This window comes from Chroicocephalus ridibundus, chromosome 29 (genome assembly GCF_963924245.1).
Source record: "Chroicocephalus ridibundus chromosome 29, bChrRid1.1, whole genome shotgun sequence".
Lineage (NCBI taxonomy): Eukaryota > Metazoa > Chordata > Aves > Charadriiformes > Laridae > Chroicocephalus > Chroicocephalus ridibundus.
The window spans coordinates 582,031-596,826 of record NC_086312.1 but is presented as its reverse complement, the minus strand read 5'-3'; the positions used below and the strand labels follow the sequence as shown (position 1 = coordinate 596,826).

The window sequence follows — 14,796 nt, the reverse complement described above, 5'->3', positions numbered from 1 at the left end:
GGGCCGCCCCACAGCACCCGGCGGGGATCGCCCCACTGCGGGGGGGTCACCCCAAGTGCGGGCAGGGGCTGAGATGGCGGGGGCAGGGGGTGGGGAGAGAAGCGGTGTCACCTCAGTGCGGGCAGGGGGCTGAGAAGGGGTGACCCCCTTGTGGGCAAGGGACAGACGGAGGGGGAGGATCACCCCACTGTGGGCAGCGTGTGTGGGGGGATGTCGATCACCTCACTGGAGGCCCGGGGCTGAGATGGCAGGAGGGAGGTGTGTGTGGTATCACCCCACTGCAGGCGGCGGGGCGGGGGGGTCACCTCAAGTGCTGGCAGGAGGCTGAGATGGGGGGGGGGGGTGTCACCCCACTGCAGGCAAGGGGCTGTTATGGGGGGAGGTGGCAACTTGCTGGGGGCTGGGAGGGTCGCCCCACTGCAGGCGGGGGGGGAAATCACCCCATTGCGGGCAGGGGCCTCGGACAGGGGGGGAGGGATCACCCCACTGCAGGCAGGGGACTGAGGACAAGGGGGGACATTGCCCCACTGCAGGCAGGGGACAAAGGACGGGGCAGGGAGGTCACCCCACTTGCAGGCAGGGGACTGAGATGGGGGGACATCACCCCACTTGCAGGCAGGGGACTGAGATGGGGGGACATCACCCCACTGCGGGCAGGGGACCAAGGACAGGGGAGCAGAGGTCACCCCACTGCAGGCAGGGGACCGAGGACGGGACAGGGAGGTCACCCCACTGCGGCCAGGGGACTGAGGGGGCCCTCCTTGGCCACTGGCCCCATTTCTTTCTTGCCCCCAGCTCACCGTCCAGATCCTGCAGCGCCTGGTGCGGGGGCATTTTCACGACAGCCTGCGGCCGCTGGAGCTGCAGGACAAGCTCCGCACTGGCTGCGTGCCCCGGCTCTTCTGCCCCGAGGTGCTGGCCGCCCTTGGGGCGTGATGTCCCCACCTCCACCGACTGTCCCCGACAAAGATGGAGCTCTGCCGTGTGCCCCGTGAGAGCATCCCCCCTTCCCTCACCACGCTGGAGCTGAGTCGCTGCGGAATCCCCCACAAATGGTTTTGCGGCTCCACCCTGAAGAGTCCACTGTGGATTCTGGATTCTGCCGCAGCTGCAGCACAACGTCATCGAGTTTTCTGATCACCGTCTGAACATCTTCTCCCAGAGCCGCTTGAGAAGACACTGAGCCTTTTTGGCACCCGCCGCGGAACAGATAAAGGGTTTCGGAGAGTGGCTCCGCGCCCAAAGCGCCTCACGCTGCGCTGCTGCGACATCACCGACTCTGGGGCCGACTCCATCGGCTGCCACACGAAACGTCTCCCGTTCCTCAACATCAGCGACGTGTGCGTCGTCCTGGCAAGCGCGGCTCTGGCTTCCTTAGCCCTGCAGCGCTGGGAGGTGCCGTGCCTTAAGCTCTGGGCTAATATTTCCCTCAGGGCCATTATTGCTTTGTGCCAAGTGCTGCCCCAGCTGAGGAACCTCAAATTAGGTGGGGTTTGCTTTAAAGATAAAATCATCAGTAAAATTTAGGTGAGTTTGCCCCACTGTGGCTTTTCACGCCCTCGCTGACGCAGGGCACGAAGCGGTAGAGCTTTTCCCCTTCATTACTCTGCCTCAAGCGCTCCTTTTTGGGTAAAACCTGTTTTCTTGGGAACCGCTGTACAGATTTGGGGGAAGAAAATTCCCATCGAGGCTAAACCGGCGAGTGCGTCATGTAAAATGGCTTGTGGGGAACTTGCTGTTGGTAGGATTCCCCCCCGCCCTTCCCTTTTCTGTGGATCAAGGGAAGAGGAAAGCCGGGGAGCACCCACCCTTTGGGAACCCCACGGCTGAGCTGACCAAAAACTGGCTGAAGTTACAAGTTTAACCCCTTCCCCCGCCGCGAAACGTCGCTTTAAGGCAGTGCCTTAACGAGCGAGGAATTCGAGGAGCGAAGTGAGACGCCCTCCTGCTGCCGAAAACACGATCTGGCAGCCCGAACCTCCGACTCCCAGTTAATGTCTAACTCCGGTTGCTTAACTGCCCTGCACGTACGCTCCGAACTCTGCCGGGGAAGAAATAACCTCGGCGACACGCGCCGGAGCTGCTGTTTTCGTGGAAGAGCTCAGGCGATCCGCCCAGACAGCGAGCGGTTGCGAGTCCGGGATGTCGTTTTGGCTTCTGCTTCCCTTCAAATGCAGTTTTTCAGTTACTCTCCGGAAAGGTTTTGGTCCTGAACGCCTGGTCCTGAGAGCTGCACGTCCCGTTTGTGCGGGGAAGGGGCGGGTGGGGGCTCTCGGGCATCGCCGGGGGCTGCCGTTACCTCTGGCTTTTGCTGGGAGCAGCCACGGTTCCTCGTCACCTTCCGTTGTCCGCGTTCTCCCCGCAGTGCCACGACACGGGAATGACCGACACCGAGCGTTGCCACGTTGCTGTTTTTATGTCCTCGAATCAGCCGAGGGTGCTTTTAAATCAAAGATTGTGTTTTATTTAATAAAAATGCTTTTGATTTCTGTTCTCCTCGCGCTGCGAGGTTTTAACTGAATTAATTTCGTTGTTAAAATAAAGAAGTCGGGCAGCTTTTGTCGCCGAGCAGCGTCCTGGGGTGGTAACGGCTGCTCTCCTGGCGGGAAGGTCCAAGCGGGGACGTCGCGTTGCCACATTCGCCCGGCCGATTGCGGCGATCCCGAGCTCGGCACCGGGGTCCCGTGGGGAGACCCATCCGTTTGGCTCCTGCTTTAGTCAACCCTTCCATCCCAGCAAAGCTTTTCCCTGGCGGCAGGAAAACGCACGGAATTACAGAGAGCTCAAACAAACACCCGAGGCCTGGAGCCTCTAAACGCCCCGATCCCCTCCCTGAGAGATTCTCCCACGTGGTTCGCGTGTGTGTCCCCCCCCCCCATCCCCGATCCAGGGACGTAAGTGATGTTTCCCGCAGGTTTTTTTCCCCTTCCTTAGGCCAAGAGCGTTCCCTTCAGAAGCTCAACGGGAGGATTAATGTCTCGGCTGAGCCTTTTTTTTTGGCTCTTCCTGGAGATCCGGCTGTTTTTCAACCTCCCCGCCCTCCGTTCAGCTTGTGCAATAACCCCCCGGGTTTGAGACAGACCTGGATGGCACCGACACACACACACCCCCCCGCCTCCGCCCAGTGTGACGAAATCCTCGTTGCTGGGCGTCTCGTTAACAGGTCTTTGCGCCCCCGACCTCCTTTTTGTTCCTTTACACGCTCTCAGTGGAGCTTTGGGGCAAATAAACACGGGTAAAATGCCCCAGCTCTGCTTTGGAAACCATCCCAAGGCTGCTGCCTTAATAACTACCGCTACGTGTTTATCACAAGCCCGGAGATTTACGCGGGGAGTAATTAACGTTATTAAAACTTGGAGCGCTATCTGTCCCAGCACTCTCCGGGCTCGGGGAACGAAGGTAAAACGGCAAAAGGGAAAATTAAAAACGCTAAAAAAAAAAACCGTAATAAAAATCCATCCGTCAGTCAAAGCGCGGCTGGATGAGGCGAGAAGCCGAAATATCCTCTCGAATGTTTGCAGCGGGACGTCTGGGAGCCTCCCAACGACGTCTTTTTAATATCCCGCCCTCCCAACTTGCCAGTTTTCCCTCGTCTCCGCAGAGCGCGGAGCAGCCATTGCGAATTCGGGCGGCGCGAAGTGGGGTTTGAGGGTTGGAAGCGGGAGGGGAGGTGTAAATACCCGGTGGCCACGGGTAAATTATAGGAATAAAGGACGGAAAGGGTCTTCTCAAATCACCGGTTCTGTTTCCGCCCCCGTAGCACGGCACCTCAAACCCCTCACACATCTACTGAAGCTTTCGGAGCCCCTTCTTGCTTCTAATTTCCAAATTCAGGGGGTTTCTACCCTGTTTATCTCCGTTTCGTAGAATTATAGAATTATTTAGGTTGGAAGGGACCTTAAAGATCATCGAGTTCTAACCCCCACCTTCATATTTCGCCAACCTTTACCTTGAACGGTTCTTCCCCCGACCCCGCCGTAATGCCCATCGCGACATCAAAGCCCACTTTTTTTAAAAAATACAGAATAAAAGCGAAACCCTCAGCGAAGTCGGCTCAAGAACCAGCTCCCAAAGTCCCACCGGGGCCGAGAGGAGTGAAAATCCAGAACCAAAAGGAAAAGAAAACTTGGAGAAGACCGAATCTTTCTGGGTTATCGCTCTCCGCAGGGCGCGACCCTTAATCAACAAGCTGCTCCGGCGCCTCCGTCGCACATGGATTCCTGTGGCACACGATCAGCCCCAAATCCGGTTTGTTTTCCCATAAAAGTGCATCCGTTGGGGCGGTGCTTGTGCCTTCAGCTTCCATTTCCAAACTAAAGACCATTTCTGATTTTCCAGGCCGTTTCCAAAGCCATCCATCCCTCCATTCCTCCCTCCCTCCCTCCATCCCTCCCTCCATCCCTCCATCCCTCCATCCATCCATCCCTCCCTCCATCCTTCCATCCATCCATCCCTCCCTCCATCCTTCCATCCATCCATCCATCCATCCATGCATCCATCCCTCCATCCATCCCTCCATCCATTCGCTTGGAGGAACCACTTTCCAAAACTTGAGAATTTGCCCCTTTTTCCCACCAAAAAAGGTGGGGAAGAGTTCCAAACGCGAAGAGCGCCCAGCTTGGCTGGAGGAAAAACCTCCAGACAGTGGAATTATTGGAAGTGGACACAATCCAAGCTGCTATTTTGAGAGGACAAACCAATAGGACAGAGCCTGAAAACAGGTTGGTTAAATTATAACCTTTGGATGGAAGATCCCCGGGGGTAGCGCGACTTCCCTGTTCCAGAGATCCCAGGGAAAAAAAACCCTTCTGCTGACTCGGTCCAACAGTGCGTCCTCCTCCCAGGATGGATGAGGAACATCTTCACGATGATCTGCAGGTTTTTAAAGGTAAACTTCGTCCCTTCCACCCGGCCCCTGCAAGGAGACGGGCAGAAGCAAAGAGGGCAACGAGACCGTGTCTTGTGTCGTGGTCCTTCTCCACCAACACGCTTGGTTTCTGAGGGAGAGGAAGGTCCATGTTCTCCTTCTTCCTCTCTTTAGGCAGCTCGGCTAATTAGATCTAACGGGGTTGATTGGTTGGGATGGGGAAGCCCACCCTGATGAGTTTGTCCCTGGGGTTGAGGCTGAGATGGAAAACGAGGGAAGGGGACGTCATTGAGGGTGTGGGCCGCCGTTGAGATGACGTTGTGAAGCTGGTGGCGCCCAACCACCAGCACCTGAGAAGGTTCAGCCTCCGAAGCATCCGGGACCGGGGCAAAATGAACCTTTTCCCGGAGCCTTCCCAAGTCGGGGTCCCCAAACCCAGTGGCCCAACGCCAAGGTTGAACCTCCCAAGGTTGAACCACGGAACCCAAAGGCGTTTCCAAGGTTCAACCCCTCTGAGAAGGGCACCTGATGCCAGCCAAGGCCACCAAAGAGCCCTCTGGACCACGGACTGTCACCCAGGGGACAATTTCCCCTTTGAGAAGGCTTACTGGACAGCCAGGAGGCTTTAGAAAAGTGTCGCAGCCCAAAATATCCGGCATAAGCTTCTAATTTCTTTTTATTTTGCTTTTGTGGCACCTGAGATCACCTGCCCCGACCTTTAGCAAGGCCACGCCGGGGCTCACGCAAGGCGCCGTGCGACCGCCGTGGGGTTTGGGCACCTTCCAGCCCCCCCAGCTGGGTCCCAACAGGAATCATCACCCAAGTTTTGGCTTCTGTCGCAAATTGTTAACTACTGCGGGTTATTTATTAACCCTTTTAGCAACGGGACCAGAGGAGCTTTGGGGGGAAAAAAAAAAAAGGAAAAAAAAAAAAACCCACAACCAAAAAACCAAAGCCCGGTGATCCGAGGGGGAAATATTTCCACATCTCTTTTGTTTTCTTTTAAAGACGGAAACTTCTTGCAGCGGAAGCTGAGATCCTTTTGCCCGGTCTATTTGCTGCTGGCCCTCTCCTTTTTCCTGACCGTCACCCTGTCGGCTGTGTCGCTCTCCAGAGGTACGGGGGCCCAGCTAATTAGTATTATAATAATTAATAATAATTAATCAGGCAGGTGGGATCGAGGGATACGGGAGGTCGGAGCGCAGGCGCCCCGCTCTAGGGGACTCTGTGGGTCCCAGCTCCGCGGGCCGGGGCGGGGGGGACCGGAGGAGCCCCCACACTGCCCCATGGAGTCACCGCCGACATCCACCTCACCCTCTATAGATAAAATATACTTTAAAATATGTGAATATTTTCATTATTATATATCTATATCTATCTCTCTCTCTATATATATCTCTATATAAAATCATTATTTTATATAGAGGTATATAAATGTATCTATAAATATATAAAAATGTAAAATATCTATAAAAATATATGAAAAATCTATAAATATCTATAATAATATATGAAAAATCTATAAATATCTATAAAAATATGTGAAAAATCTATAAATCTCTAAAAAATCTATAAATAGATATAAAATATCTATAAATATATATAAAAATATCTAGAAATATCTATAAAAATATATGAAAAATCTATAAATATCTATGAAAATATCTATAAATATCTAGAAATATCTATAAAAATATCTACAACTATCTAGAAATACCCATAAAATGTATAAAAAAGTCTATACATATCTATTAAATACATAAAATATCTAGAAATATCTCTCAAAATCTATCAAAATATCTATAACTGTCTATAAAAATATAAAATATCTAGAAATGTCTAGAAAAAGTCTATAAAAATATCTATAAATATCTCTAAAAATCTACTGGAAGTCTATAAACGTCTAAAAAAAAAATCTAGAAAAAAAATTTCTAAATATCTAAAAGTATCTAAAAATACCTACAAATACCTAAAAATATCTAAAAATGTCTAAAAATATCTATAAATATCTAAATATATAAGTAGCTATAAAAATATATAAAATACCTATAAACATCTATAAAACCGTATTAAAAAACCCCTCTAAATATCTTCAAAAATATTAAAAAGTCTACAAATATCTGTAAGATACATAAAAAGACCTGCAAATATCTATAAAAATGTATGAAAGACCTATAGATAGCTAAAAAAATCTATGAAAGCCTAAAAAAATCTCTAAGAATGCCTGTAAACATCTGTAAAGATCTATCAAATATATAAAAATACCTATAAAAATACCAAATATCTATAAATCTCTGTACAAATATAGAGTATCTACAAATAGCTATAAAAATATATAGAATACCTATAAATATAACTAAAAATATCCCAAAGTATCGATAAAGAATCCATTAAAAATCCACACGTATCTAAAAAAATCTGCAAAAATAGCTCTAAAATCTACAAATATACATAAAACCTTCTACAAATATGTATATAAATGTCTAAAAATCCCGGCTAAGCCGAGCCATAAACCGGTATTTGAAGTTTCCTGGGATTTTTTTTTGGGGGGGGGGGGGCTGGAAAAGCGCGGCCCCAGCAGAATAAAGGCCCCAAACCCCCCCTTCAGCCGCTGGGGGGGGGGAGGTGGGTTTTTTTTTGGGGGGGGGGGGGGGGGGCACCGCCGTCCGTAACCCGAATTCTCCCTCTCCCCAATAGTTTCGGCCATTTCGTCTAAACTCAACGAGTTGCGTCCGGAAGAGAAGCGGAACCAGACCGTTCCCGGCAGGGATTTTCTCCGTGAGTCCCGCCCGAACCCAAACGCTTCGTTTTTATTTATTTCGTGGGGTTTTTTTTTTTTTTTAGGTTGGGGGTTGGTTTTTTTTTTTTTTTTCCCCTTCCCCCTCTAAAAATTTCCCGAAATTCCCCCCCCGAATCGGTCCAGCTTCGCCGCGCGGTGCAGGGCATCCCTCCCCTTCCCGCTTTGCTTCTCCGCCGGCAGCAAACGCTTTTATAATTTAGGGGGGGGAAAAAAAAAAACCAACAAAAAAAAAAACCCCAAAAAACCAAAACACCTCAATTTTTCCTGGGAACGGGGGATTTTCGGGTGCTGCTTTCGCGGCGATCCGATATCCAGCCTTGCGCCCGCACCAGTTCGGCACCTGGGAAAACCCTGGGCTGATCCCGGCGAAGGAGCAGCTGATCCCACCACACCACACACCCCCCCAACCCCCCCTCCTCCTCCTTTTCCCAGTGTTTCCCTGCGGACCCGACACCAGGCAATGGGAATACTTTGATGGAAAATGTTATTACTTCTCCCTCACCCGGACGAGCTGGCACAAGGCGAAGGCCCAGTGCGAGGAGATGCGTTCCCAGTTGGCCGTCATCAACAGCTACGCCAAGCAGGTAAAGACACCCCCCCCCCCCGCCTCCCCGCCGCTTCCGGGGCAGGAAAACCCAAATTTCTCCAAATCTTGCCCCAAAAATACTGCGGAGCCCCCACCACCCCGCTTGCCATCCTGCACACACGCGCACGCACGACCCCCCCAAAGCGGGCGGCTGGGAGTTGTTATCCTGAGCCTCAGCCAGCAGAGAGCAGGCGGGACCCGCGCTGCCCGGCGCCGGCGGGAGCCCAGCCGCGCACACCGGCACTGCCGGGATGGCGGAACCGTAGACTGGTTTGGGTTTGGAGGGACCTTCACAAGCCACCCCTTGCCATCGGCTTCCCCCCCCCCAACCCAAGTCGCTCCCAAGCCCCGGCCAACTTGGCCTTGGAGCCCTCCGGGGGTGGGGGGCAGCCGCAGCTTCTCTGGGCGACCAATTCCTTCCCGATATTTCAGTCTGAATCTCCCCTCTTCCAGTTTAAACCCGTTCCCCCTCGTCCCACGGCTCCCCTCCCTGATCCAGAGTCCCTTCCCGGCTTTCCCGGAGCCCCTTTAGGGACTGGAAGGGGCTCCAAGGTCTCCCCGGAGCCTTCTCTTCTCCAGGCTGAACCCCTCCAGCTACAGATGATCCCCTAAATACATTATCCATGTGCATGTACCTGTGATTTTTATGTATATTTATTCATTTAACACACAAAACCTCACCTTGGTCTGCCTTTGGCTCACGCACCGCCCCCGGCTCCGGATCCCGCGCGTGTACCAAGGGATAACAGAACGGTTTCTTTCCCATTTTCAAGTTTCCCCCCCCTCAAATCCGCTGCCGTAACTGCGCTTTCCTCACTGGTTCTCTCGGAGTTGTGGGGACGAGGGAAGGAAGCTCATTAAAATGTTTAAACGAACCCTTCCTTAAGCAAACCGAAGGTTTTCTTTTGGAAAAGTCTCCTTTCGGATGGGCTACACCCGGAGCCGGGGGCTGCGGCGCTCGTTGTGGTGTAACAGGGCTTGGTGGAGAACCATGGGATGGTTTGGGTGGGAAGGGACCTTAAAGGCCACCCAGTGCCACCCCCTGCCCTGGGCAGGGCCACCTCCCACCAGCCCAGGTTGCCCAAAGCCCCATCCAACCTGGCCTTGAACCCCTCCAGGGATGGGGCAGCCACAGCTTCTCTGGGCAACCTGGGCCAGGGGCTCACCACCCTCAACATGAAGAATTTCTTCTAATATCTAACCAAAATCTCCCCTTTTTCAGTTTAAAACCATTCCCCCTCATCCCACGGCTCCCCTCCCTGATCCAGAGTCCCTTCCCGGCTTTCCCGGAGCCCCTTTAGGGACTGGAAGGGGCTCCAGGTCTCCCCGGAGCCCTTCTCTTCTCCAGGCTGAACCCCCCCAGCTCAGCCCGGCCCCACAGCAGAGGGGCTCCAGCCCTCCCAGCATCTCCGGGCCTCCTCCGGCCCCCGCTCCCGCAGCTCCGCGTCCTTCCCATGGCCCCAGGGCCGGAGCAGCGCCATCCATCCTTCTCTTCCACCTTTCAAATGAGTAGCCCCAGTGCGGGGTTGTTCCTCTCGGGCTCCTCCACGGCGCAAACGCGGAGCGAGGTGTTGGCTGCCGGCTCGAGGAGCCGTTTCCTGGTTGCTTTTCCTCCTGATCCCTCTCCCCGCTGCAGAATTTTGTCATGTTCAGGACAAGGAATGAGCGTTTCTGGATCGGGCTCACCGACGAGAACTCGGAAGGGGAATGGGAATGGATCGACGGGACCGACTATAAAAGCACCTTCACGTGAGTGTCACCCTGCCCTGCGGGTTTTTTTGTGCCCCGTCGCCCCAAAACGGCCGGCAGCTTCCCCGCCTGCACCCCCCCCATTTCACCCAACAAACCGGGTTTCTTCACCCTGCCCTGGGACGGGCGTTCAGCGGGAGGTTTAACGGCAGCAAAGGCAAGAATTAGCATCTAAAAATCGTCTCAAATCAGCCGGGTTTAGCGAGTCCCGGCCCCCGGGGGGAAAGCCGCTCGGCTCAGCTGCCTGCCCCTTCCGCCCTCTCCCAGTTTGATCCTTCTCCCCCCCAGGTACTGGAAGGAGGGAGAACCCAACAACAGCGGCCACAACGAAGATTGTGCCCACGTCTGGGTCTCCGGCCAGTGGAACGACGTCTACTGCACCTACGAGTGCTACTACGTCTGCGAAAAGCCTCTGCCCAACTGAGCCAAACCAGGCGCGGAGGCACCGGCCCACGTTCCGACACCTCAAATGGTCCTTTTTCTTCTTAATTTATACTATCCGAGCGCCCGCTCCCTGCTCTTCCGCCCCACCGCGCTGTCCCAAGGAAGAGCGGGGCCGGATTTTGATGGTCCTAAGCAATATACGCAGGAATCCGGGTTCTCCGTGGGGAGCTCAGCCTAATAAAGGACGATTATTGCTCTGGTTAACGAAGCTTCGGTGGGTGCGGAGGGGTGGGGGCGAGCTGGGGCTGCAGACGGACACCGGGCAGGTCAGCAGCAACGCCGGGAGCAGGCTGGGGACAAATGGGACAGAAAGGAGGACGGTTTTCAGCTAAAAGAGGGGAGATTTAGACAAGATATAAGAAATTCTTCAGGCTTAGGGTGGTGAGATGCTGGCCCAGGTTGCCCAGAGAGGTGGGGGATGGAATTATAGAATGGTTTGGGTGGGAAGGGACCTTAAAGGCCACCCAGTGCCACCCCCTGCCCTGGGCAGGGCCACCTCCCACCAGCCCAGGTTGCCCAAAGCCCCGGCCAACCTGGCCTTGGACCCCTCCAGGGATGGGGCAGCCACAGCTTCTCTGGGCAACCTGGGCCAGCGTCTCACTGCCCTCACAGCCATGAATTTCTTCCCCAGATCTCCCCTAAATCTCCCCTCTTTGCTGCCCCGGCCCTGGGAACGTTCAAGGTCAAGTTGGACGGGGCTTTGAGCCACCTGGGCCGGGTGGAGACGTCCCTGCCCATCCCACCATCGAACCAGGGAATGGTTTGGGTGGGAAGGGAGCGTGAAGACCCCCCCCCTCCACCAGTGCCACCCCCTGCCCTGGCCAGGGCCACCTCCCACCAGCCCGGTGCACACGCGTGTGCGTGCGGCTCGAGGCGTGTGTGCGTGCACACGCGTGTGCGCTGCAGGGAGCGGGTGGGAGCCGCTCTCAACCACCCGCTACCGGCAGTGCCCGGTCGTGTCGTCCCCCCGCGAGGGCAGCACCCCGCGGCCCCCGGGACCCCCTCCCCCCCCCCCCCCCCCCGCAGCCCCTGTTCCCGGGGCCACCCCGGGAGCTCCGGCCCCGCCGTTCGGTCCCGGTTGGCAGCGGGGAGCCCCCGACCCGGTTGTCTCCGCTTTCCCCCCTCTACCCCCGGTTTCCCCCCGCTTCCCCGGACGATGCCCGCGGTGGGTTCGTCCGAGGAGCCGCGGGAGGAACGCGGACACCGACCCGGCGGAGCCCCGGCCCCCCGCCGCCCCCCGCCCCGCTCCGGTGCCGCCCCCGCCGCCCCCGTCCCCGGCATCGCCGTTCGCCCCGACGGCGGGAGGACTCCCCTCCGCCTGCCCTGTCGGCGACACGGCTGTCGTGACAGAGCCCGGCGGCCCCGCGGTGAGCGGCGAAGCGCATTAACGAGACCGGTGGCACGGAACCTCCCCCGCACCCCGCTCCCCGCCCGCCCGCCGTCGGTATCGCCTCTTGGCGCACCGGGCGGCGGGGAGCACCGGAGGGGGGTCTGGAAGGGGTTGTTCGGGTTTTTTTTTTGGGGGGGGTGGTGGGGTGGTGGTGTCCCCCGCCTTGATGGGGCCCCCGGCGCGCTCCCCGGCCGAGGCGCGCTCCCGGGGGAGGCGGGGGGCGGCGGCGCTCACGGGCGCGGGCGCGGAGACGGGCGGGGGCTGCGCGCTCTGCCCCGCGTACGGTCGCGCCCCGCTCCGCTCCTCTCCCTTCCCCGCCCTGCCGGTACCGGGACCGGTATCGTTATCCCGGTAAGTAACCGGAGAGTGGACGGGGCGGGAGGGGAGATGCCGGGGTCGGGAAACTGAGCGGCGGGGATGTCCCGTACCGGGGCGGCGGGGGGGGGGTGAGGGGGGGCACACGGGTGTGCGCCCCGTCTGAAAGCGGAGAGACCGACACCGGCAGCGGCACCGGCAGCGGCACCGGCAGCGGCACCGGCAGCGCAGGGACCCGTCGGGCGCAGGGACCCGACGGGACGGGAACGGGACGCGGGGGATGAAGCACCGCGGCCGCAGCCCCCGGCGCAGCCCCCGGGGTGGGCTCCGGTGATACCGGGGGCAAGGTCGGTCTTAAGCCCAACGGGACCGGGGGGAGCGGGGAGGGTGGGCGCCGCCGCCGCCGTGATTTCGTTGCCGTTCGTTAACCGGAGCGCCGGGAGGCGGCAAACGAACCGGGAAGCAGCGGGCAAGCCGGGGGGGAGACCGGTCCCGGTCCTTAACGCTCCTCTCCGCCCGCAGCCCCCGCGCTGGCCGCCGGTATGAAGACGGAAGAGGCTCCGTCCTGCCTGCAGCAGGCGACGCCGGTCCTGGGCTTCGGTGAGTGCCGGAGAGACCGGGAGCGGGTGCCACGCACCGGGAAGCGGGGAGACCCCCCAGCTCGGGCTGCTCGGGCAGCATCCGTGGCTGCCAGCCCCATCCTCATCCTCCTCCCTGTCCCCATCCTCATCATCCTCATCCCCATCCCCATCCCCATCCTCCTCCTCCTCCTCCTCCTCACCCTCATCCCCATTCCCATCCCCATCCCCATCCTCCTCCTCCTCCTCCCCCTCACCCTCATCCTCATCCCCATCCCCATCCTCATCATCCCCATCCCCCTCCTCCTCCTCCTCATCACCCTCATCCTCATCCCCATCCCCATTCTCATCATCCCCATCCCCATCCTCCTCCTCCTCCTCCTCCTCATCATCAGCCCCATCCCCATCCCCATCCTCCTCCTCCTCCTCACCCTCATCCTCCTCCCCATCCCCATCCCTATCCTCATCCTCATCCTCCTCATCATCATCATCATCCTCATCCCCATCCCCATCCTCCTCCTCCTCCTCCTCCTCCTCCTCCTCCTCACCCTCATCCTCCCCCGGCCACTCCAGGGGTCTCGGCGTGGCCGCAAGTTGCAGCAGGACCAGCCTCGCCGCCCGTTTCCCCCCCCCCACCCCCTACCCCCGCCACCAAAATCCATTCCCAGCTGGCGTCAGCAGTGTCCCCCGCTCCTCCGCGGGGTTTATTCCCTGCTCGGGAAGGAGATTCCTTCCTCCCCCCCCTCCACGCCGCCCCCGGGATTGTTGGGGTGAGCCCCGATTGTGGGGAAGAGCGACAGCCCCCCCTCCCCTTTCCTCGCTCAGCCTGGCTTTGTGGTTTGCCAATTCCGAGGCAGCGACGAGCCACGGCAAGCTGTTGGCATGCCACAAAATGCCATCTTGCGATCCCCAAAGCAGCTGCGGCTCCGGGGGCTGAGGTTATCCCTAAGGGCAGCCAGCACCGGCACGGAGCGAGGCGCGAGGCACCGAACCCCGGAAGGGACAGGGACGTCGCCACCATCCATCCCTCCTCGCATGTCCCGACCTCTCGGATAAACCTCTGGGTTCATCCCAGTCCTTTGCTGCTTTTTGGGAGCATCCCGTGTGGGGCCAGGCCCCCGACCATCGATAGCCGGCTTCGCTGATCCGAATTTTAAAGGACGGTGAGGATATCTGCCCACCAGCGCCGGCGGGATGTTCCCGTGCCCTGGGAGGGCTCGGAGGCCGGGGGTTAGTTTTGGATAATACTGGGATAAGGCACCGGCGAGCTGCCTCCCCTCCCAGTCCATGCTGGGCTCACCAGATTGTGTCCCTGTCGTCATTCCTTTTCCCTTTCCCAAAGTGCCGCAACGTGGTGGGTTGGGATTGCTCTTCCTTAACGCATTTGCTGCTCCAAAGTGTTGCGTTTTTATACGCCTGGTGTTTTTCGGGCAGCGTAAGGCAGAGTCTCCTTTACTTTCAGTTTTGCCTCTTTCTCCCGGGCTGGCTGCCGGGAGATTCAGCCAAATCCGATCGTTTTCCTGGGATTTCTGACATCCCTCGGAGCTCGGGATCGCTTGCTCGTCTCCCCGTGTGTTACGGCATCGCCATGACCGTGACTTTTGTGTCAAAAGAGACTCAGGTGTGAATTATCGTTGGGCAGTGACCTCTGCTCCGGGCCCTGGCCGTCCATCCCGAGGCAGGATTCTGCTGCTTCCCACCATTCCGGATCCCCGCAATCCTCCTCCTCATTCCCTGAGCGAGAGGGACAGACGAACATCCCCCGGCCTCAAGTTTTGTGTCTCTCCCTTTTAGACTGATCCCGCGCTCCCCGAGCTCCCTGGCCGTTTAACTAGCTGCTCTCAGTCTAATTTACCATTAGATTATTCCCAACCTTTTTTCCCCAAAAAAAACCCCAAGAGGATTTAGGGGGATTTTTAACCCCAGATGCCTCAAACCCGCTGGAGGTTTGGCTGGTCCCGGGGTGACACGCAGCCCCCGGGGTCAAAGTCAAGAAGGGTGACAATATTTGACTCCGGGACTTAATAACGGAGGAAAAAAGCGGGAAGTGGAGGCTCGACCTGGGAT

General features: G+C 57.0%; 2 protein-coding genes across 2 annotated transcripts in view; both read left to right on the top strand.

The window, feature by feature from the left end:
* Positions 1-4,748: 4,748 nt before the first annotated feature.
* LOC134507948 (hepatic lectin-like) lies at positions 4,749-10,650 on the top strand. The gene is made up of 6 exons (XM_063318939.1): positions 4,749-4,888; positions 5,876-5,983; positions 7,565-7,645; positions 8,100-8,251; positions 9,890-10,002; positions 10,291-10,650. Exons 1-6 carry the CDS (start codon positions 4,846-4,848, stop codon positions 10,424-10,426), a joined length of 633 nt encoding a protein of 210 aa, XP_063175009.1. The 5' UTR covers positions 4,749-4,845; the 3' UTR covers positions 10,427-10,650.
* A 1,096-nt stretch (positions 10,651-11,746) lies between these two features.
* The window catches only part of LOC134507942 (LIM homeobox transcription factor 1-alpha-like), a 29,312-nt gene continuing 26,262 nt past the window's right edge, over positions 11,747-14,796 (top strand). Inside the window, exons 1-2 of the mRNA XM_063318932.1 lie at positions 11,747-11,813; positions 12,674-12,751. Coding sequence (XP_063175002.1) covers positions 12,694-12,751 — 58 coding nt within the window. The 5' untranslated portion in view covers positions 11,747-11,813; positions 12,674-12,693. The remainder of the gene's footprint in view (positions 11,814-12,673; positions 12,752-14,796) is intronic.

Coding starts and splice junctions, on each gene's coding strand:
- LOC134507948 (XM_063318939.1), top strand. CDS start 4,846: ATGGATGAGGAACATCTTCACGATGATCTGCAGGTTTTTAAAG. Junction 5,984..7,564: donor GGCTGTGTCGCTCTCCAGAG/GTACGGGGGCCC, acceptor TCTCCCCAATAG/TTTCGGCCATTTCGTCTAAA. Junction 10,003..10,290: donor GACTATAAAAGCACCTTCAC/GTGAGTGTCACC, acceptor TCTCCCCCCCAG/GTACTGGAAGGAGGGAGAAC.